The 22112-nt window shown below is 45.5% G+C and overlaps 2 protein-coding genes across 6 annotated transcripts in view; one reads left to right on the top strand and one right to left on the bottom strand.

Annotated features, from left to right (window-relative positions):
- Nucleotides 1-879: 879 nt before the first annotated feature.
- On the bottom strand, nucleotides 880-9988 carry AIMP2 (aaRS-interacting multifunctional protein 2). 3 transcript variants are annotated; one of them, XM_037431566.2, is made up of 5 exons: nucleotides 9418-9988; nucleotides 8846-8998; nucleotides 7346-7625; nucleotides 5244-5316; nucleotides 880-1712 (listed from the first exon to the last, which is right to left on the bottom strand). In XM_037431566.2, the coding sequence occupies exons 1-5, from the start codon at nucleotides 9652-9654 to the stop codon at nucleotides 1376-1378; spliced, it is 1080 nt and encodes a 359-aa protein (XP_037287463.2). In that variant the 5' UTR covers nucleotides 9655-9988; the 3' UTR covers nucleotides 880-1375. The 3 variants fall into 3 exon arrangements, with proteins under 3 accessions (XP_037287463.2, XP_075724811.1, XP_075724812.1); XM_075868696.1 differs by lacking the exon at nucleotides 9418-9988 and adding an exon at nucleotides 9300-9396; XM_075868697.1 differs by lacking the exon at nucleotides 9418-9988 and adding an exon at nucleotides 9105-9139.
- Nucleotides 9989-10127: 139 nt separating this feature from the next.
- The window catches only part of E(bx) (nucleosome-remodeling factor subunit NURF301 E(bx)), a 69759-nt gene continuing 57774 nt past the window's right edge, over nucleotides 10128-22112 (top strand). For all 3 annotated transcript variants that reach the window (XM_037431568.2, XM_075868692.1, XM_075868691.1), the window contains exons 1-5: nucleotides 10128-11332; nucleotides 17714-17835; nucleotides 18529-18737; nucleotides 20516-20634; nucleotides 21499-21868. In XM_037431568.2, the coding sequence (XP_037287465.2) occupies nucleotides 10226-11332; nucleotides 17714-17835; nucleotides 18529-18737; nucleotides 20516-20634; nucleotides 21499-21868 (1927 nt within the window). In that variant the 5' untranslated portion in view covers nucleotides 10128-10225. The remainder of the gene's footprint in view (nucleotides 11333-17713; nucleotides 17836-18528; nucleotides 18738-20515; nucleotides 20635-21498; nucleotides 21869-22112) is intronic.

The raw sequence follows: 22112 nt of genomic DNA, 5'->3' as shown, positions 1-22112 counted from the left end.
CATGACGCCATTACAACGTGAAGGAGCTTTCACAACTTTAGACACAAATGAAAGTACAGGTATGCATTTCACCACAACTGCGGGCTGCGCGCCGAGGGCCCACGTGGCAAGTCGAGCGTTGGCTAAGCCCTCTTGCGTGTGTTCTTGTGTTTGTCATGTTGTTGAGTGTTGTGCAATATTGTGTAAGGTTCTTTAGCATGTTGATTGATTGAATGGCGTGCCATATCCTCTCTTTTGCTCACATTCATAATTTGCAGCGTATGCTGAAAGTTTTCATTTGGTGTAGCATAGCGGTAGACTACCGCACATTACAGATGCTCCACGCTTCATTTTGATATTCATCTTTTATTGCACGACACTTTTTACGCTGCTCGTAATGGAGCCGTGAATGTTCACCAGGAGTGACAGCATGCATCTGTCAATCAAATCACGAGACAAGACAAAGCAAAAAAGGAAATACTGCAGCACTGGGCCCACATAGTGGTATACTAATATGAAACAGAGCATCGACAAAGGCAACACAACAGCCAACTAGCATGGTAAGTTACTTGTGAAGACCGGAATGAAATTGATAATATCTAGACTAAACCACAGAAAAAATTTGACATTGGACCCGTTCAAAAATCGCTTTTTGGTAGCGAAAAACCAAGTGGTTTTCAGCATAGACTTCCATAATATTATGCTGGAGGGACATCTGGCACTGGTGCCCATGGTAGTTGCAATGCACAACGCTTGAGCCATCACAAGAAGGATAGACAGTACATGGATTTGCCTATTCTTTGTTCTTTCGGCTTCGAGTGGCCTGTAGCTGCATTGTAGCCACATGAATTTCAGCAAAAGTTCAGCAGCCCAACCTTACCACCCTGACGGCTCACGAGGTTCACAAGAAGTCGTTCGTTTATTCAGAACAAAAGCCAGCACACAATGATAAACAAAGCCACAAGCGTGGGGACCTAGCCAACCCATGTACATACACTCAAACCTTGACAAAACAAGTACTGACGAAATCAATTATTTATAACAAAGAGAATGGCTTTGCCATGGTGTTACAAATATAAGTTTATAATGAATTTTCGGATATAACAAAGTATTTTTGTGACAGATCTGACTATGTTATAATGAGGTCTGAGTGTACCTTATCATTTTATCATTCCTATGGTGGCTGATCAATGACAGCGCCCCAGTTCCTTCTAGTCATTATTGTAGGAAACTCTATGGCTTTCAGTACCTGAGAGCTGTCAGTAAACCATTATTTATTCCTAACCTTTTATTAGTTGCACGAGGCTAACAAGATGAGAACCCAAACGTTTCACCCCCGAATGTACGTAATCGTCCAGGCGAAGTTTCTGTTCCTAACACTTCTATTTGGATTCTTTCATAGATCGCTTAGGACGTGACACCCCTCGGGTAGCGCAAAGATGGGGTTCGCGCTGAGCGTCTTCAACCACTTCTTCACGTTGTTGGGAGCCCCGCATGCGAGATTGGCCTGCAGTAATGCGCTCCAAAGGGCGATGTCGGCGAGGCCTGGCACTGAACCCAGGACGTAGGGCGTCCTGCCCAGTTGTGCGTTGAGGGCCTTGAGAACGGCTTGTTGTTCTTTGTTCTTGCCGTGGATGACGCCGTGGTGAGCCAACGAGAGCCAGTAGTCCATCTCCGTCGCGGTCACCGCATCTCCCGACTCGTAAGAGGGGCTCAGTAGACGCCCGAGGTACCTGCAGCGTATTTGAGCCAGAAATGACGTTGTGTTTCAACCAATATTGCGATGCAGGCTTGTCAGTACGACATCTCGGAATCATACCGTAGTGCATGCAGGTGGAAACGTTAGTAGTAAACTGCATATTTTATGTGTTTATTTCACTCACTCACTCTGAAACACGCGTATTTGTTCTCTATTCTTTAGTAGGCATGATATTGCGCACGCTTGCACAAGAGATGCAATGGAACCTTGATGACGACGACCTGCATTGACAACCATCCGACAAAAATAATTACCCGTTTCTTCTCCAACTCGAATGTAAGATGCGCCACATTTACATACCGTAAGTTTAAAACATTATGAGTCTAACCAGGACTTTAAGCATAAAGCTGTTGTTCCCTAAAATAAGCTAGACAAGTACGATTTTCCTTCATTTAAATGGAAAATTTATTCCTCTGGCAGTTCATTTTCTACGGAGACCCAGCTCTCTGGACTTCAAGACCATCCCTGGTTTCACTCAATTGTGTGCACATCTCGAAGCCGTTATGAAGTTCTATCTACACAGAGTAGCTTATGCGGATCGGCAAGCTCGTCTTAGAGGTTCAGATATTTTCTCATTTTTGGACTGTGGAAACCTTTTTCGGCCGGCATGAAAATTGAAGATACCGTCGCTCAGTTTTGCTACTTACGGTCGCAAGCCTCAAGCACACAAAAAGGATGCGACGCTGCGGCCTCCAGAGTAAAAAATAACTTTTCCTTCGCATGAGCATTCTACATTAACCCATATATGCCCAAACTTGGAAAAATTAACAAAACTAGTTTATTTACCTAAAATGATTGCTTCTACGACCTCAAAAAACAGAACAAGGCTTTTATTATTTAAGGATTTTCATTTGTAGTTGTTTTTACATATAAAATGAAAGGCCAATACAGCCTAAGCCTAAGAAATGTACAGGTAAACACGAATGCACGCTAGAAAATTAACCACGTGTTTTTAAAAGCTAACTAGTGTTTCTACCGTTCCCCGACGTCAACGATAGAGCATGAGTTAGCAGACACATGCTCAGGCAAGCTATCACGATGTTTCCACGGCTGCTCCGCTGCCTGTCAGCATTATTGATGCCCAAGTGGTCAATTCGTATGGTTTGGTGCCCGACCTTGTACAACCAACCATACAGCTGCACGGAGTTAGCAGGATTGATACTGTAGCTTGACGACAAGATAGTGCCGACATCAGGAGGTGCACCGCATGAAAGTCGACTCTAATGTCAAAATAAAACATCATCTCAGCATTTCTTGAGCATTACACTTGTGTGGAGCCGTCTATCCATTCAAGAGGTGTGAATGACGGGCTGAACTCTTGATTTGGAAATTGGTGCCTGATTTGGTGAAATTGGGCCTGAAACGCTTTGTCAAGTAACCATATAATGGACTCACTTGAACAGGTTTTTGCCCCACAAGTTCAACGTCGCAAAAAATTTTAAGAATTCATCCAGTACAAGCGGAGTTACAAATATCTCTTTCACGATGCAATCGCATTCTCTCTTCTTTCATTTCGACAAAAGCGTAGAGGCTAAGCGGGGAGGAATGGCATGAGCAAAGAAAATGCGTCATGCGCGCCTCATAACCTTGAGCCCCTTTTCTCTCTTTCTTTCCCCCCCTTCAAACATGCAGCCTTTTCTATGTGATTGCACGCACACCCTTTTTTCAATGCGATCGACCGCACACCCGTGGACAGGGTGCGGCCTACCGCGGCGATCCCTGTAACAACCGAGCGCGCCATGTTCAAATCAGCCAATGGCTGATAGAAGCCCTTCTACAGGTGATTTTTTAGTTTCGTCTGTAATTTGTCGAGAGAAGAGAAAGCAACATTTAGCTGACTTTGATAATTTATTGTGAATTGCAGGCCGCCTGCGGTGCCATATTATTTGGCACCCCTGTTGTTGTTTGTTTCTGCTTGATTCATTGCTGCTTGTTTCTGTTTGATTCATTGAAAAAAGAACTGCCAGACGTTACTATGAGGAATGGGAAGAGTAGTTCAAAAGTTCAATTATCGCCATAGAGTTTCGTACAATAATACCTAGAGGGGAACCTGGCGCTAGTGTCTACGCGGGCTCTTTCAGCAGCGCTTGTACCCCCATGGCAATTATGGGAAGTACAGGCTTCGGATGCGCTTCGGATAGATTACGTTCTTAAGATTCGCGACACTGCTATTCCGAGTGTAAAATAATCTCATATGAGCTTATATTTCTTTTAAACTTGCTTTATTTATCTGTACGCAAACTTAATTACGAAAAGATTTTGTGACCAGGCGGCAAAAGTGAAACCTGGGCTAATTCAATCGTCAGGGTATGCGTTACTCTGCCACTGAATTTTTGCATAAAAAATTCAATGACTTATTTTTTTACAACACTTGAAAACAAACATGCTTGTTTTTGTCTGGAAAGTATGCATTATCTTTTTATATAAGTAACAATACAGTATTAAGTAATAAACGCTTAACTTTTTGTCTTCTGCGATGCTATGTGCGTCTGTCCAAGTGTTTTGCCCCCAAAGAACCTCTGGTTCGTTGTGCGGTCGAGTCAGCGGAGCGTGACGGTGCATCTACTTAGCTTCGTCATCGTTTTGCAGTCGATTTAAACCGAGTCTAGGCAAGACGCGTTTGTGGAAAAATATAAACTCGATGCAATATCCTGCACTGGTGTGAAACGCTACATCTATGCGCAGCGGTGAGTGAACGACGCTTCGCGTAAACTTTCAAATATGACTTGTAAAGCCCGAACGTTGCAGCAAATCAAGAAACCTAGCGGTCATCAGCATCTTTGAACAGCAAAGGCGCTGCTTCAGCGCTTTGCACCCCACTCCACTACCCACGCTTCGCGAAGAACGAAACTGAAACTGTAGAAAAACGTTCGTAGACAGTTCGCTAGCTAACCCTATCAGATCCGAAGCCTGCACTTCCCATAATTCCCATGGAGGTACACGCTCGCAGCGACAGATTCCTCTTTAGGTATTATTGTATGAAACTCTATGAATTACCGCCCAGTTAAACTGGACAGGTCACGCCATCTATCGGGGCCAAGTTGAACCAAGTACCTCGGGGCCAATGGCAGGAAATTGTTCAATGGCTGCTACTCTCATTCAGCTTCTACTAGTGTTGGCAGCCACGCAGTAAAGCCGGGCCACGTTGTGCACGGCAACAGTGACGTCAGAAACTCTGCTTGAGGCATGCAATTTGAAGTGCAGTAACCTGATGCGGAGCACTAAAACGCGATTTTATTTGAAAATTAGCACTTCCTCGGCACAAAAGTAACCTTATGACGTTTCTGAACCATTGTTTCAGAAATCAATGTCAACCTAATAGTTGCCCTTAGTGTCCCTTTAAGGAATCCAATGGGAGGTCTACGGAGTAACACCCACTGTCATAGGGGCAAAATAATTGAAGGAAGTTACTTGCTTTAAGGAGCGAATGTGCAATGACATATTATAACAGAAATTTCAAAAGAAAAGCCACATTCTGTTTAAGCAGTTGCCGCCTTTTGCTCACCTGATGAGATTCACCTCTCCCACAATGGCCGCCTGGAGCATCGGGCTCACCATGACTTCGCAGTTCTCGTCCACTGCAAACGAAAAGACAGAAGGGAAGGCGGGTAAGAGTCACTGCGACGTTCTTACACTCATTTATCTATAGTGTGCTACAACTTAAGAAGCGTGATCGGAGCACTGCAGCCTATGGCCTTCGTGATTAAAAAAAAAAAAATAGTCCCACACATGCACTTAGCAACGTTCTCTGAAGGCCAAGCGACTCATAACCTTTGCACGTCCGCCGAGACGGGCTTGCGTGGATCCACCTTTGAGCACAGACTTCTAAAGTTGCGCCTGAATATATAGTACAGTACGCACATTTTCTTTAAGCAGCTTCAAACGTTCCACCAGCATTGTAAAAAAAAAAGTATTGTTGGATGTTGCACATTGCTTATAACTATACACTATACAGGCAAGAAATAGCTTGAATACACTCAAACCTCATTATAAACAAGTTGAATTTCACAATAAATTAAGTTTGTTATATCCAAAAATTGGTTATAATATTATTCCTAAAACTAAATCTATAGCAATACTATATTTCATTATATTCGTGTTTGCTATTCACTCAAACCTCGGTATCATGAACCTGGATATAACATAATATAGGTAATAACGAAGTGCATGAAAATTAGCCCTCCATTAGTTATACTGTTAGAAATATACCTTTATAACGAATTTTTCTTATATAGCAAACTTGTTTTTGTGTAAGATGCAACTTTGTTACAATGAGGTGCGAGTGAATTGAGCTTTGAGTGAACAACATATACAGGCAAAAACAGCTCATAGTGCATAAAACACCTGGTTTTCGTTTTGGACTCTGAACTCCAAAATGCATCGGGCTTGGCCACTAGAAGACTATAGACTTTGCAGAAAAACTGATAAAGTCCATAAAGCGATGACTGGGGCCAGTGAGTTCACGTCGAAATTCTGATTGGGACATGAAGGTATTTGGGAGCACAAAACGGACAAGAGGCTCAAGAAGGACTAAACAGGTCGAGCGTTCGCCCTGTTCAGTGCTTCTCATGCATCATGTCTGATTTGCGCCCATTAGTACCTTCATGGATCAGTACAAGCTCAGCCAATGTCCATGCTTCTAAATCCAATTTCCGATTGGGAGTTCATTGAAAGAACCACAACGAAGAATATACTCAGGGCAGTGCTTTGTCTCATTAAACACTGTTAGGCTGATTCTCTCTTTTGTAACGATTCTTTCAATCAGTGCATAATAATGGGGTGTAATGGTTAACGGTACATTGTGGAAAACAACTGTTGACTGTGCAATGGTGTCTAACTACGGTGAGGAAGCAAAGCTAAGATTGTAGAGCCATCCGGGATATCCAGGGCAAAATATGAACATGCCAGCATGCTATCTTTTCATTTACCTAAGGAAAGAGCTAGATTGGTTTAGATGAGTCCATTTAGTTTCTCCCTTTCTGCCAGTTCTTTACTACCGTAGTTTTGGACGCATGCTTATCCCCTTCAGTGGCAGCATATACAGATGTACACATCGAATTCAGAGGCACGTCACACCTCGCGTGTTTATTCAGATGCCTTGAAACGCGGTGTGCACATTTGTGCGGGCTGCCTGAGTGGACGAATACCGGTCATTTAGCTTCTTTACGCTGCAGAATGGTGCAGAGGACCACTTTGCTGGCAGTTCTACCATGTTCGATGACCAGTTGACGTGCAGTTTTCCAGTAATCACATCAAGAGTACTTTTTTTTTCTTTGCTTGAAACGAATGCAACCAAAAAAGAAACTGTGCTTGCACATAAGCTTAGTATTTCGTTCTTTCTATGCGAAAATTGGCTCTGGCTGATTAAATAATAATTAGATACATGCTGATTGGTATTACTTCAGAAACTCACGCAAAACAAAACATTTCTTCATTTTTTTTTCTTGGAATTTAATACTGAGTGCCTTGAATTCGTGTCATGCGAATTTGACACACTTACAGACAGTGGATCATAATTTGCACTCGAAGGCACAAATATATGCTCATGCACATTTTGTCTCGTGTTCATCAAGTGACCAAGTTCATTGAAGTTCAACGAATAATCACCTTGCTTCCACACGAGGGTGAGGGCGAGGTCGTGAGACATGCGCGATTCTGCCAAGGGACCCCTGTCGGGGCCGGCCGTCAGGAAGCTCAGGTTTGCGGGCAAGGCGCCCACAGACGAATGCGTATGGCATGCAAACAGCACCCGCATGTGCTGCGACAAGAGGCGACGCAGGGGCCAGAGGCTCCACGGCGGATGGTCGGGCGACGCGTTGACGACAATGTCCACGAGGGAGCCCGTCCTCTTGCCGACCTGCATCGGTGCTCTAGCGGGGACAGTCGCCTGCGGTTTCGACAAAGAAAGGGAGTCGAATGCGTGTCCCACTGCGTGATCAAGGTAGCTCAAGAGTTGAAGTTCACTCTTGATGCCAAGAAAGCAAGGAGGGTGGGAAAAAATGTACTCTGTAAGCTGTTTTCTGCCAGCTCTCGTATGTTGTCGAAAAAAACTAGGCAATGGGGAAAGGGGTCTACTTTCAAGAAATATGCATCACCCCACTCATACTACAGCTGGTGATAGTGCGAACAAAAAAAAAAGGCATCATTACATGCAAAATCAGTACAAAGATAATAATTATACAGAGTAGCAAATATCGTCACAAATATACAGAGCCGCCTGGGCTACGAGCTGCACGGGCTAACACTTCATAGGATCACACACATATATACCAAACTAAGTGGACGGGGTAGGGCTTTTTATTATAGCTTGCTTGAAATAGCTTTGGAAGCGTAATTCGAAAGGGGTGGGGTTCCGAATTCATTGAGTGAAAAGGCAATGTTCTGTCCAATTGAAATCACATAACAACACAACATTTATAGACTGCAATTAATGGCCCAAATGCTCTTGTCCTAAAGTGAGATAGACTCATTAGATTGCATTTAACAAAGAAAACAAGCTTCCTCTCTCTATTCTATAACAAATCGTGTAGTAAGGTCCCTAACATGCAAGCACATGAAACATCTCTCAGAACGTATTGCTGCAATTCAAAATGGATAAATTTGATAACTCCACAATTCAAGGTCTACACAGGCAACAAGGAGCAATGCTACAAACTTGCATTGCATTGACAAATTCAATGACCTCGTTTGACGGCATCCAAGCATCATAATTTTCAATAAAGAAAGACCTGTCACCAGCCGCACTAAAACAGTTCTAGAAAATAAATCACACCAAATTACCATATCATCGATCATGTAAAACTGCGAATTCAGTTCGCAACAATGGCACAACGGTCACGTGACCAACAGTGCCCGTTACGTCACTTTTCTTGATAAGAACAGCGAAAAACGACAAAACAATGTACCGTATTTTGCTACGAATAATGCTCGGCGCCTGGGCCACGAACGTTGAATTTGTACACAATGTACGTGGGGAAACGGCTGACACTATAGCGTGTGCAACTGTCGATGATTTAGGCGCAGCCGATGCATGCAAACTAACGCAGCTGCAGTGCAAAGACCTCCCGTGCGAGACGTATGTCAACGTCCTCTCACGTTTGCGCTCACCGTTTCAGCTGTTCCACCAGCAATGGGTTGCCGAGAAGTCGACTTGGCCGCAACGTTGTCCACAAGCCCCTTCAGGTGGTTCAACCTCTCTATTAGCTGCTGTTGCCGGCGTTCTAGCTCGGCTACCATGTCACCCGTGTCGTTGATGGGCATCTGTATTAGAAAAATCACGAACTCTCACAGACGTGATCACACCATCAAATTTTCATAAGCCACGCTGCGCAAAGGAGGTTGCTAGGGAGGAATCACAAGCAAGTACTTTCGGTAAGAAGGCGCAGATAATAAACGAAGCGGCCGAGATCCCTCTAAACTAGGTCCACGCTGGTAACATGTGTTCACAACCCCCTCACTTCGAGATGTTATTTATAGAGCAACGGTCGGCTACTATTTATACAACAATCGCGGTGTGCAGCCATTTCGCCACTGCCGGGCTATTTGTGCGGTAAACATTTACCTCGAGTTAGTGCTGATAAGGTGTGCTCAACAGGTAGACACGCGAACGCTGCAGGTAAACACGAATCCTGCCAACGTGGTTGCGTCAGGTCTGCTCTGACGCCGCAGCTGCCACTTACCACACCGTTCGGCATGTTGGCAGCGGAGGTCCCGCCGTACACGCTCGCCACCCTGTACATGCAAGTCGGGAGCTCGACGGAGGCGATTTCTTGGTAGATCGGCGTCACTCGGTACATGCAGCCGACCGGTGCGGCGGATGCCATGTTTAGAGATACAAGTTGTGTCAGCGCATTGACAGGTGGCGCGAGTTTTCCCGCTCGTTTGAAAGGCTCGCTCTGATTGGCTAAGGTGGCCATTATTTTCGGATACCAGAAGGATCACTTTTTTAATGGCCGATCACGTTTGCATCGCAATTCTGGCCCGCTCGATTAAAGCCTTTGCTTCCTACGGCTGGTGTCAAGGCACGGCCGTCGCCGCAAACTTTGAGATTAGCTGGTGCGACGATCTTTCGCCTTTTGAAACGGCTATGGCGGCTGCCAGTCTGGGCCAATCAGAAGCCAGCCTGGCGCCGAGAAGGATAACGCAATATGTCGAACAACAGAGCCGTGTGTCGCGCCCGCTTGATCGATTTCGTGGCCGCGTGACGCGAAATTTTGCCCAACGGTACGGTGGCCGCGTGATTTGTGCTTTCCGACTGTGCGTGTGAACACTCTGCTGCCCGCGGGCCGAGCTCGTATGCGGAGACGGCGAAGCGACGTTTGTCAATGGATGGGTCACGTGATCCCGACAGCGGTAATGGCGGCTCGCAAAATGTAGGCCCAGTATGGACCGTTTGCAGGGAAATACCGAGCCCCAGGTGAATATTGGGCCCCAGCCGGGCCGGAGAAAGCTTCCCTAGCGGTTTCGGGTCGATACCGAGACCCAGAGATGTCCTCGCGGGGCCGCAGGGGCCGCGGTAGACCGCCCAAGTCGGCGGTACTGTCGCATAGGCCTAGCCTGCTGAAAAAGCCTCGCTACCTCTACGCTGGCTCAAGCAGCCAGAGCTCGCGGCTCGGACTTCCCTTGCGCCCGTACGAGAACAGCACGCCGCAGCTCAAACAGAGGCTTCGCGAGAAGTCGCAGAAGGTGCGTTCCTTCATTCAGAGCGTGCTCGGAGGAGGGGACGACGAGGACAATGACTTCGAGCCGCCTCCGTCCAGCGGGGACGAGAGCGACTACCAGCGCGCCGAGGACGAAGAAGAGGACGACGACGGCTCGGTGGCGAGCTACGAGTCGGACGACGTGAGCGTGTACTCGCAGAGCAGTTACAGCACCATCTCCAGCTCGACGCCCGCCAAGCGCAAATGGACGCGACGGGCGCACAGCCCGGTGTTTCTGCAGGAGCGCGAGCTGCCCGCGCTGGCGCTTCCCAAGAGCTCGGAGGATCTGATCCTGCCCACGTGCCACACCATGCGCGCCCTGAGCATCTACGAGACGCTGCGCCACTTCAGGAACATCCTGAGGCTGACGCCGTTTCGCTTCGAGGACTTCTGCGTCGCCCTGATGTCGGACGAACAGTCTGCGCTGCTCTCGGAGGCGCACATCGCCCTGCTGCGCGCCATTCTGCGCGAAGAGGAGGCCGCCGGCACGCAGTTCGGTCCGCAGGACCTCAAGGACAGCATCAACGTGCACCTGTACATGGTGGACGCCGTGACGTGGCCCGCGGTGTTGCGCATGTACCTGACGAGCGACCCGGAGTACCGACCCATGCTCGCCGCGCTGGAACGGTGCGAGTATCCGTTCACCGCCGTGGCCAGCAAGCTGAACGTGCTGGAGTTTCTGTGCGACCAGTTCCTGACCACGGCGCAGGCCCGCGAGGACATCACCAGCGAAGGCGTGGCCAAGCACGACGACCACTGCCGAGTCTGTCACAAGCTGGGCGACCTGCTGTGCTGCGAGACGTGCCCGGCCGTCTACCACTTGGCGTGCCTCGACCCGCCCCTGGAAGATGTGCCCACCGAGGACTGGATCTGCACGGTCTGTCAAGCCAACCAGGTATTGATGCGTAGTATGGCGAGTCGAAAAGCGGCTGGCGCGAAGCCCCGAATGGTTTAGGAATCGTGCTGCGGTTGTGTGTGCGCGGTTGAGATGTTGATGACGCTGCTGGTTCGAGTGGCGCGAGAGGCTGGTGTTTCCAAATTTATGCGGCACGGATAGGAGGCAGTGTTGATTTATCTTTCGTAAATAACACTTTTTTTCTCGGCTTGCTTGCTTCTGATAGCGGCGTCACGGTTTATAAGCCTTCTTTTTTGACAGTGCTGTCAATGTCGTCGAGTGTGTGAAACCTGCTGTCCTCGTCACAACTTTCCCAGTAACCGTATAACTGTTTCATCCGCGCATTGCCCCATGAAATGACCAATTTGGCTTCAATTGTTGGGGGCACCCTCTTCAGTGGTCTAGATTTGCCAGCCACCTCACTAAAGTGAAAGTGACTTTGAAAGCGAGGAAAGTCTACAACGCACGTTGATAGTGATATACAAATGAAGGCTTGTTAATTGTATGAACACATACATCACTACGAACTGTTAATGGCAGACGAAACCTATACCATAATTAAGCCACCACACTAAAGTGAAAGTGACTTTGAAAGCGAGGAAAGTCTACAACGCACGTTGATAGTGATATACAAATGAAGGCTTGTTAATTGTATGAACACATGCATCACTACGAACTGTTAATGGCAGACGAAACCTATTCCATAATTAAAATGAAAATTTAAACTGTATTGCACACAACTGAGCACTTCACAACGTCAATATCAACTTGGTTCTAATGTAAACAAGCAAATGCGTCACGAGTGTGCATTGGTGGCTATGCTCTTTGCATGTGCTTTCTTCTGCAATTTACAATGGGACGTCAATATTAACTTGGTTGTTTGGCCGACAACTTTCTATGTTGCAATTTTGTGTTTGCTGCATTGCTCCCGGCGTGCGCTCATTGCTGCAGTTGTCAACACGGGCCCCACGTGCACACAGTAAGTTACTGTGTTGCGTGGTCACGTGGCAAGACGTGTTTACAAAACAAACGGTTCTGGCATCTTCCACCCTCACGACGCTCGGTGAAACCTAAACTGCGACTGAGTGCTACAAAAACGTCTGCTCCTGTGTCGTGCACAAGCACGTGTGGTTTCCAGCCACGACAAGAGCATCATTGGCAGCCTGTTGCAACAAAACAGGATACAAATACTGCCATATAGGTACTTCTTTGAGCGGATGGGGAGTTATTTCATCGTTATCGATGGCACGCGACAACTGTCGTGAATGCAAGATTCCCTACGACAGCTGGAGGATATTGATTTCGCCGTGCAGGTTGTGCGGAATGCATGCCACGATGAATAGGAAAGTGGCTCTCATTAACAAACCTCTCGGTGTAATGGATTAATTGATGAAAGGTGTAGAATTTGCGGAAGTGGACGTGCCGGTGCAAGTAATGTGAGCGGGAGGCAACATTTGTTACTTGTTTTTGAGAAGTGATGTGGTTTGTATTTTGAGATGGTTCCTCCTTACACTGTACTGGCCTTTCACCCACCATATTCACGCTTTTACAGACTAATTGAGCTTTGGATAACTGATAAAGTACATCATGCCAACCTAGATCGGGTTGGACCAGTTAAAAGTAACCTCACTGGAAGATGCTGGACTGATGGTGATGAATAGTGCTTTGAAGTGAATAAACGCGTAATTTTAACCAGGTTTATATTGCTTGTGGGCTAGATAGCATAACCTTGCGATGGCTGTCACTGTGAATTGTTATAAAACTCTGATGTAGAAAAAGAAGTTAAGCTGAAAAATTATGCTATGAAAACTCATGTCATCAATTCCACTGCCGTAGGTTTAATAATAATGGGAAAGAATGTGTTGAAAATCACTTCTCAATTTCCCACCGAAATTTTCATAGGTGGAATCGTGGATCTTTGAAGCATTTTTCCGTATTTTGTCTGCATTAGGTCAACGAGGTTTTGTTGAACGGGATAATATAAGTTAATGGCTCCCTCAGTGGACAATGTTCTCCGTTTTTACCAATTTCGAGCTATTTACGCCCTAGTAGACGTTCAAAAGTTTCTGACATCAATGCCGTAGCTTCGATGTATTGTAGCCATCCATATGTCGTTTTTGAATGTTTTCCCATGGTAAGCGGCATGTTATTGTGAACAAGTAATTTACTAAAATGAGAAAAATTGTTTATCTTTGATGTCTCTTTAAATACACAGAAGCAGATCCAAGCAATGTTACTTAATTTTTTTATAGATCATAATCATTAGTGTGACCTTACTTGCCAGACAAACCGCACAAGGCTTTGTAACACTTTTTTTTTATTCCTAACAAAGTGTGTCGAGGTACCTACGTGAGATGGGATTAAAGGGAAGCGTCAAAGGGTAGTCAACTAACGTGTGCCACATTAGAACGGTCAAGCAGGGCACTCTTGCTAGTCTTACCGGCGTTTCTACTAGTTGAATTGACATAGAATGGCTTCGAGTTGTCATAAAATGGCTTGCTCGTTCGGTGGGGTACTGATACGAAAAATTTTCATTTTTTTACTAGTGCTACGCCTAGAAAACGAGTGCTTGTGCCCTGTAAAATTAATTATACATCTTTAAAAGCTAGTTTTGGTTTCTACTGTGCCGTGTTGTCACGATGTGATACAACCTTCTCGTCATGTGCTCATCCAACATGTGACATTTTCATGGCTGCTCAGCGCTGTGGCTCTGTTGAAGATGTACAAGGGGTCATTTTGTATGCTCATGGTAATGCGCAAGGGCCCTCGTTGAATGTTTTCGGACCTGATGTCATGGCAGCTAGCCATATCAGTGCACAGTCTCCGAGATCGATACTGCAGCCTGATGTCATGCTACTTTTGATGTCGGAAGGTGTGCCTTGTGAAAATTGATATTAAAGGGACACTAAAGGCAACTATTGAGTCAACGTTGATTGTTGAAATAGCAGTCCGAAAATCTCTTAGTGTGACTTTTGTGCCAAGGAAGTGTTTATTTTGAAATAAAATCACGTTTTAGTGGTTCGCATCAGTTTAGCGCACTTCGAATTAGCCGCCTCAAGCGGAACGTATCAGGTCACTGTTGCTTTGCATAACTAACATTGCCCGGCTTTACTGTGTGGCTGCCGACACTAGTAGCTGCAGAATGAAAGCAGCGGGTGCCACAGCAGCAACAACGGCCATTGAACAATTTCCTGCCATTAGCTCTGAGACGGCAGACGTGCTTTGGTTCAACTGGCCCCGCTAGATGGCACAGCCTGTCTACTTTAACCAGACGAAAACTGAACTTTTGAACCATTCTCGCCATTCCCCATAATAACATCTGGCAGTTCTTTTTCCAATGAATCAAACATAAACAAGCAGCATTTTATTGAGTCTTGAGATACGATGGTTCCTTGCTGGCGCAGCTAGTTCGATTACTAGTGATTAATTGTAGGCAATACGTCTGACTTGATCGCGATCATGTTGCGAGCATCCTACTGTGGCGCATTTGTTCTCGTGCATTTACCTTAATTTTTCCGTAAGTAGGGCAGTGCTGTTGATAGTATTGTCATTTCAGACGTCATACATTGAGCTTTCACTCTGACATAAATCGTTATTTGATTGATGTCTCTTTAAAAGGGCACTAAAGAGAAACAGGGACTTGGTTTAGGTTTACGAACTGCCCTCTGTAAACTGTGCTGCCATGGGGTTTACTGGCATCAGTTCATTATTCACGAAGAAATCAAAGTTAAAGTTTCGTTTTTAAATTTGACGCCGAAATCTGCGTGCGTTATGTCCTAAGTTTCAAAATGCATTTTTAAAATTTTTGCCTCATTGTCTCAATGAACTTTTGCATTTATGCAAGTTCTATGCTACTCACAGATTACACTGTACTTCATCTTTATAGATTACAAGCTACGGGAAAACCAGCAGACGCCATCATAATCTATTGATGTCACTGTATTTAGTGTGGGAATGTCAAAGTGGCGTCTTCACCCGCATTTTCTTTTCGCGCATTTTCTTGCTTACCAAGTGTGGTGTCGCAGCGAAAGTGGTGTTTTCAGGATTATTAATACGCAAAAAGCAGTTTCGCTCCTTAATGTCCCCTTAAGGAAAAATAAAATATCTCAACATCATTTATTGAGCGTCACACTAACACAGAGCCACCTCTGCATGTGGCAGATATGTATGGCAGAGTAAGCACAGCTCTGGAAATTCGTGCCGTTACCTCTTTAAAAATGCATCGCTTGAGCACACGCACGGCACCCGTCTGTGTAGCTGCAGTTGCAGCTCCCAACTTCTTCTCCAAGTAGCTGCAAACACAAGATAAAAACTAGGCCCGATTTGCGGCCTGACAAGAAGTTCGCGTCCGTCAGCTGCTTTTCTTTATCTTGGTCTGGGCTCCTGTGCACTTCCAGATGGTTGCTGCAGCAGTGGCGGCGACTTCAAGCACAGTTCTTAAAATGTCGCGACAGCACATCCTCTGATTTTCAGTTGAGACAAATGCAGGATGCCTTGATGCTTTAGGAGCGAAGTCCTTCAAGCCAACCATTAGTTTGGGCAGAGTGGACAGAATACCGTCGTTATCACAAATAGGACATGCATTCTCTTCGCCCTCTTGTGCTTCACTCCCATAACGCGTGTGCCACTTTGTCCAGTGAGAAATGCAATGACTGATTGGCAAGAGAACAAGCACACAGAGAGAGAGGGAGATAGAAAATAAGGGAAGGACTGAAACAGATAGAAGCAAAGTCGACAGAGAAAGATATAGAAAGAAAGCAAAACAGGAAGGAAATGGAAGATAGAAACAGGAAAAATACGGAGAAAAACACTGAAATGGAAATAGATACAAAAAAGAGCTAAAAGAAACGGAAAGAGAGGGAGTGAAAAAAAAAAAGTTGAGACCCAAGGCAGGCCACCCAGCTTTTGAACTACCTTCTGGTTTGGCACCACGAGTGTGAAGCTGAAATTTTGTAAAATTTTATTTTATTAGCCATTTAATTAAAGGCAACGGCAAATTCATGTAGTCTTTTGAAAAGGTTATCCTCGTAGAAGACAGATCTTTTTTGCAATTAGATATTGGTTTAATTTTATTTCTTCTTTTTTTTGTTTAGTTACACTTTGACATTCCTTTGCTATTGGTACTCTGACCGTCATGGACTCCCGTGCGAACCTTTTGGCGATGCTCAAAGAATATAACCGTTATGTTTGATTTGGGAACTAACCTTTGCATCACCGCCAGGGTCGAAGTTGATTGGCTAGTTAAACTACACTGTGCTCTAGCATACAGCACTGTGGTGTTGAATTAATTGACTAGAAGAATGATTACTAAATGAGAGCTCTAGAGTTATCCGTGTTGGGCTGGTGTTCTTCGAAAGAGTAGATTTGAATGCGAACTCTCTATGGTTTGCAGGTTCTCCAAAACACCTTATTTGGCCAACGCTTCTTCAGGGGTGCATGCAATCTTGAACACGTTTTGTGATACATTCTGTCATACCACATGAGATTGGTTGACATTTAGTGCATTGTAATCTAGGCTTGCCCATGTATTTTGGCCGTGAGAACAGCAACTAGTATCCTCATTGCTGTCAATCATTTTATCGTCTGCTTGGCAAGGAAATGATGCAGACACATTTTATTCCAATAAACTCAATAGAACGATCTCCAAGTGACTTGGATTGGATTAAATATTGAGCACTTGGGCTGTAGAAATGAATTAGCCTGCTTTGTGTCTGGCTATGTCTGACGTAGTTCAATCCCATGCCAACGGTTTGCGAAAATGGCCACCAGTGCCGTCTCTGAAACGTCTCGTGAAATTGCTATAACATGTAGTGCCCTGTTTAGACATTAGCACAAATCAATTGTTGAAGTCATCATGTTCTTCAGTTTAAAGCTTTGCGAAACAATGCCTTCAAATAGTGATATACAGATAGAATAACTCTGTATTTCTTGAGGCATTAAGGTCTTTTCCAAATTAATTATGCAGTGCCCCAGCAAACGATCAAAATGTGATGCATTATTTCGAGGAAGCTCTCGTTACTATTGGCTCCCTCCTCCATCTCATTCTCTGAGGATATTGAGCTCCGTTCCGTCATAGAATGCATAATAGGTTGTGCCCCTTGAGTTAAACCCTGTATGCTTTCGCCTCAACATTTTATTTATTTATTTAAATAGTAAAACTATCTTGATGGCTACCTAGTGATTAGTATGATGGGGTGCATCATGAACAAATTAAACTACGCAAAAGGGACTTTATTCGGAGTCATCAGCATTGCTCTCTGGCAAATTTCACAAAGTCAAATAGGCTGAACTTTATTTGTTCGCTTTGTGTTTCATCACTGTGGGCTGTTATTGTTTTCTTCTTGCTTGTATGCTTCATTTGTTGTTTAACCACGTTCGCAGGTGTCTGGCGTCACAGACTGCATATCGGACATCGAGAAAGGAGGCCTTCTCAGCCGACAAGAATGTTTGGGCCTCGATCGGCACGGCAGGAAGTACTGGTTCCTCTGCCGAAGGATCTTTGTGTGAGTAGCCTGACTTCTGTTGCTTGTGGCAAGGTGGTGTGTGTGTGTCACGAATTGAAGCATGACATTGGTTTCTTGAAGGAATTCTGAACAAAAATTTGAAAAGCAGGCAAAAACATTGAAAAAGTTGTACTCAAGACGCGACTGTTTCAATGAACAAAGTTGGTTTCGCGTAGTTTTGTACAGTTTGCTTTATCTCTAGTGGATTGTTGGTAAACGGCGTTTGCATGACAACGCTAGTTTTGAAGTGACTTCCCACGGCACATGCAGAGTGCACATGTTTCTGTCCTCTTGCCCTTCTACACCTCTCGTATACATCTAGCGCCCCGTTTCCCCAGAAACACTGAGGCATGCCCCATTATTTAGGGGGCTTTTAAGTCGGCCAGGAGCATAGTTCGTGGCCAGTGCAGTGGTTCTGGGAATCTTAGTGGGAGCTGAATGAATATCAACCGAATATGATTGAGGCTGTTGGAGTATGTGTGAAAGAATTGCGAAGAGGTGAAAGGCAGGGTACAGTTGGATGCTGCGTGGTTGTCAGTTGTTTGTTTTCCATTTCACTTGGACTACAATGGCTTCAAGTACCTGCCATCTTCACAAAGAATGCGTTATTCTTGTTGACTGTGGGGATGCCAAAGCCCCAAGATTACCTTGCTTCACAAATATGAATGCGTCGAACCGGGATTCACATTTCAGCGAAGGGGAGAACAACGAGGCGTTCTACTACTCAACGCCAGCCCAGCTCGAGGAGCTGCTCGACGTGCTCGACGCGGAAGACTTGGAGCTGGACTTGTGCCGGACCATCGCCGAGTTCCGCGAAGAGATTGTCCGCCACATGGAGCTCACCGAAAAGCTCACAAACTCGTCCAAAGGAAACCGGAAGACGTACCTGGACTCCGAAAACGGTATCTTTGTGTCTTCCAGTCTTGAAAGCCGAGCTTTGTTCGACTCTTGCCTGCTCATAGCATGAACAGCTTTAAACTAGGGCCAGTCCTTGAGGTAGTCTTTAAGGGGCCCTGCAATAGTTCTCTTGCTAGAAATCATTCCCTCGACTAATGATGCCACGAGCTTGAATGGCTGTATCGTAAACTCGTTGTCCACGGTAATTGGCTTACTTGAGCATTGTGAGTCCCATTGTTTGCCCTAGCTATCGTTGGATGGCACGACGTGCAAGCTCACTTGATCACGACTATACTGATAGTAAGCGGCGCCTTGCAACGTAAAAATAAGAGGGAGCTTGTGCCACGTGCCGCCAGATGGGCGCCTCCTCCTTGCCCCCCTTTTTAACACCCCCATCCCTATGTAGCTTTCAGTGCGTTTGCTGATAACAAAAGGAGAAAGTGCTTGGAGGATGTGACAAATCCTTGTAACTCCAATAGTACTTGACGGATTGTTATAGAAAACATTGCAACAGTCGATGGGCTCTTCATAATTCACAAGTGCGCTTCTCTGCACTGCACGTTTGAACAAGTAATAGTGGCACCTGTCGTGCTTCCAGGGAAGATTCGGACCTGATTGAATATGCTGGGCTTGTCTATTCTGAGTGTTTATATTAAGAGAGGACACTCGACATTTTCCACGTCATTGTGTGAGCAAACCGCGCTTGAACAGGCTATTTGCATCGAGTGACAAGCCGTCATTACTTGTTTAAACTGCAAAGCAGTAAAGCTACCTTTACAATTATAAAAAGGTCTATTCTTGAAGCAACCGGGTTTTTGCATGAAGTCTTATATAAAGACCATGTAAAACATTAATTGGCAGTGGTGACTCAATGGGGCGATTCTGTCACTCTTGCGAGGCTTCTGTCAACAGGGTACCAGTTGTCTTAGTGTGTTGGATGGTGTCATTTGGGACTCTTGAGTAAGCCTGCGGTCATCGCCTGGTGTCACAAATGTAGTTGGCTGTATGCTTGGATGCATGTGGGATTAAGTCTCGCAATGTTTCACTAAAGTGGTAGTAACCTTGTAATAATATGTGGGGTTTTACGCCCAAAAACCACGATATGACTTTGAGGGACGTGGTTGTATCTTTAAAAAAATTGAAGGTGCCGCTCGAGTGGATGATGTGCCGCTGCGAGCGTTTTATGCGAAGGGGATAATACGTATCAGAAGTTATCTGGGGCTGCGTGCCCCGAGATCCAGTCACCTGTGCAATATGTGTCGCACAGGTTAATAATAAACTACTAATAAATAATAAAAGAAACAAACGAAGAACATGCAGTAGGACACACCTATAGGATTGACCAAATTGTTAGCCTGTAGCGTCTCTGACTATGTAGGTCTATCCAGCAGCCCTTGCATGATCTTTAGATTGCCTTTTTTTATTTTTCTGCCAAGTTTTTATGAAGCTAGCTGTCACATTCTGCATTTATAGGAATGTCTCATGTGTTACGTTTCTGTGGTGCCAAGCATTGCGGACATGCCCCCTAAACAGGAGTTGAAGAGATATGCATTCTGTATTGCGTGAAATAAGCAGTAGTTTTCTTCGATTTCAGCCCATTTGTTAGCTGGCTAATTTGTCTACGTCCTCATCTAGCTTCATCGTAATGCTGTTGCAAACGTCTTTGCTTGTCCTGAATTTTACAGTTAGGTACCAGGTACCTGTTACCAATTTTGCACAGAGGTAGCTGTGTTGTGGGGTGGGTATCAGGACATTGACAAATTGTACCCTTGTGTCGCTGCAGCTGCCCTGGCCAAGGTACAGGCAGAGCGGGCGGCGAGGAGAGCCAAGGAGGAAGAAGAGCGGAAGCTGCGAGAGGCCCAGGAGGCGGAGGAGCGGCGGAGGATAGAAGAAGAGAACGCGGTCAGTCCCCTCTCAACATTGCGGGGCGAATGCCGTACTGGAACACTAGTTCCAACGTGCTGAGGCTCGTCTACTGTGCGTGTCTATATCAAGAGAGCCGCCTCTACATTTTCCACCTCGTATCACAAGCAACCCGCAACCCGGTATAGCGACTAGCCGTCATAAGTTGTTCATACCGCAAAGCAGTGAAGCTAGCATTACAGTTTTGAAAAGGGTCTAATGAGTATAACCAGGATGACTATTGGCAGTCCGAGAGGGAGTATTCAACAACTCGAAGCACATGGACAAAGAATATTGAAGCCTGTTCTTTCTTAGAAATTAATATGTATTTCTTTGCGGCTCTATGCTTCAAGCAAATGCTTGTTAATTTTAAAACCATTCTGGCACCTTGTAAAATTCTGCAGAACTCGTTTGCAAAATGAAGTTATCTCTGGGCATTTCTTAGTAAGTGAACTAACTCGATTTCACTTAGTTTAATTATTTATTAAGGGCCTGAAGGCATTGTTTACTTTGAAAATCAAGAAGTTAATAAAGGCAAATAGTAACAGAAAAGGATGTAGTTAAAACTAATAGCCAAATGTGATTTGTACTTGATGACAATAATTACTGTGACATTGCCGGAACAAATGAAAATTCTTGTTACTAGGTGTGATAATAAGCATCAGTGTTAGGGATGTGCACTGGTATATACTGTACTTGTGACTTTTAAATGAGACTTGGCTTAATGCTGGACGATTCCCTCATTGTCTGGCTTTGGCCAGCGGTGTCTGTCTGCAGCATAATGAAGCATGGTGTGCCTTGCAGTGGGGATGAGGTTTTGGTACGTGAACCCACAGGAGTTGATCGTAAACTTTAATCTTGCAGGCACTGGCGGCAGCCAGCCTCGAAAGCGCAGCGCACCGCTTCCTCAATGCGGAGGATGACGGCCTACTCATGCCGTGCCCCACCAAACCCGAGGACGGCTTCTCGCACTTGGCGGAGGTGCCGCAGATGGTCGAAGAGGAGATGAACGTCGCGTCGCACGCCAACATCCTCGACATGGGCATCGACGAGCCCAAAGTGGAGTGCGGTGGCGGAGTGGAAGTGGCGACGTCTGAAATGCTGGCGCCCACAGAAGAACAGATGGAGGTGGACACGAAGCCCGTTGTCACGGAGACGGAAGAGGAGGTGACGACCACCACCATGGTGACCACGGTGGTGACTACGACGACAAGCACCAAAACCGTCACTGTGGGTGAGTCGCAGAGAGGCATGTTATAAAAGTTTGAGTGATTAAATTTACTTTAAGAGATCCCTCTCATTTAAAGCACGTTTCAATGCATGTGCAGATGTTATGTCTCATAATTTGACTTACTGACAATTCAATTTGAAAGCAAGGTAAGCAAGGACCATTGTGTTTCTTGTACTTGGTGATTTGAGGACTTGCACGCTCGCAAAGATATGCTACGAAAAAGAGATTGTCATGCATCCGAGGCACA

The sequence above is a fragment of the Rhipicephalus microplus genome, chromosome 7, assembly GCF_043290135.1.
Source record: "Rhipicephalus microplus isolate Deutch F79 chromosome 7, USDA_Rmic, whole genome shotgun sequence".
Lineage (NCBI taxonomy): Eukaryota > Metazoa > Arthropoda > Arachnida > Ixodida > Ixodidae > Rhipicephalus > Rhipicephalus microplus.
Note: the sequence above shows the minus strand (reverse complement) of the source record. Positions and strands in the feature narration are given on the sequence as shown.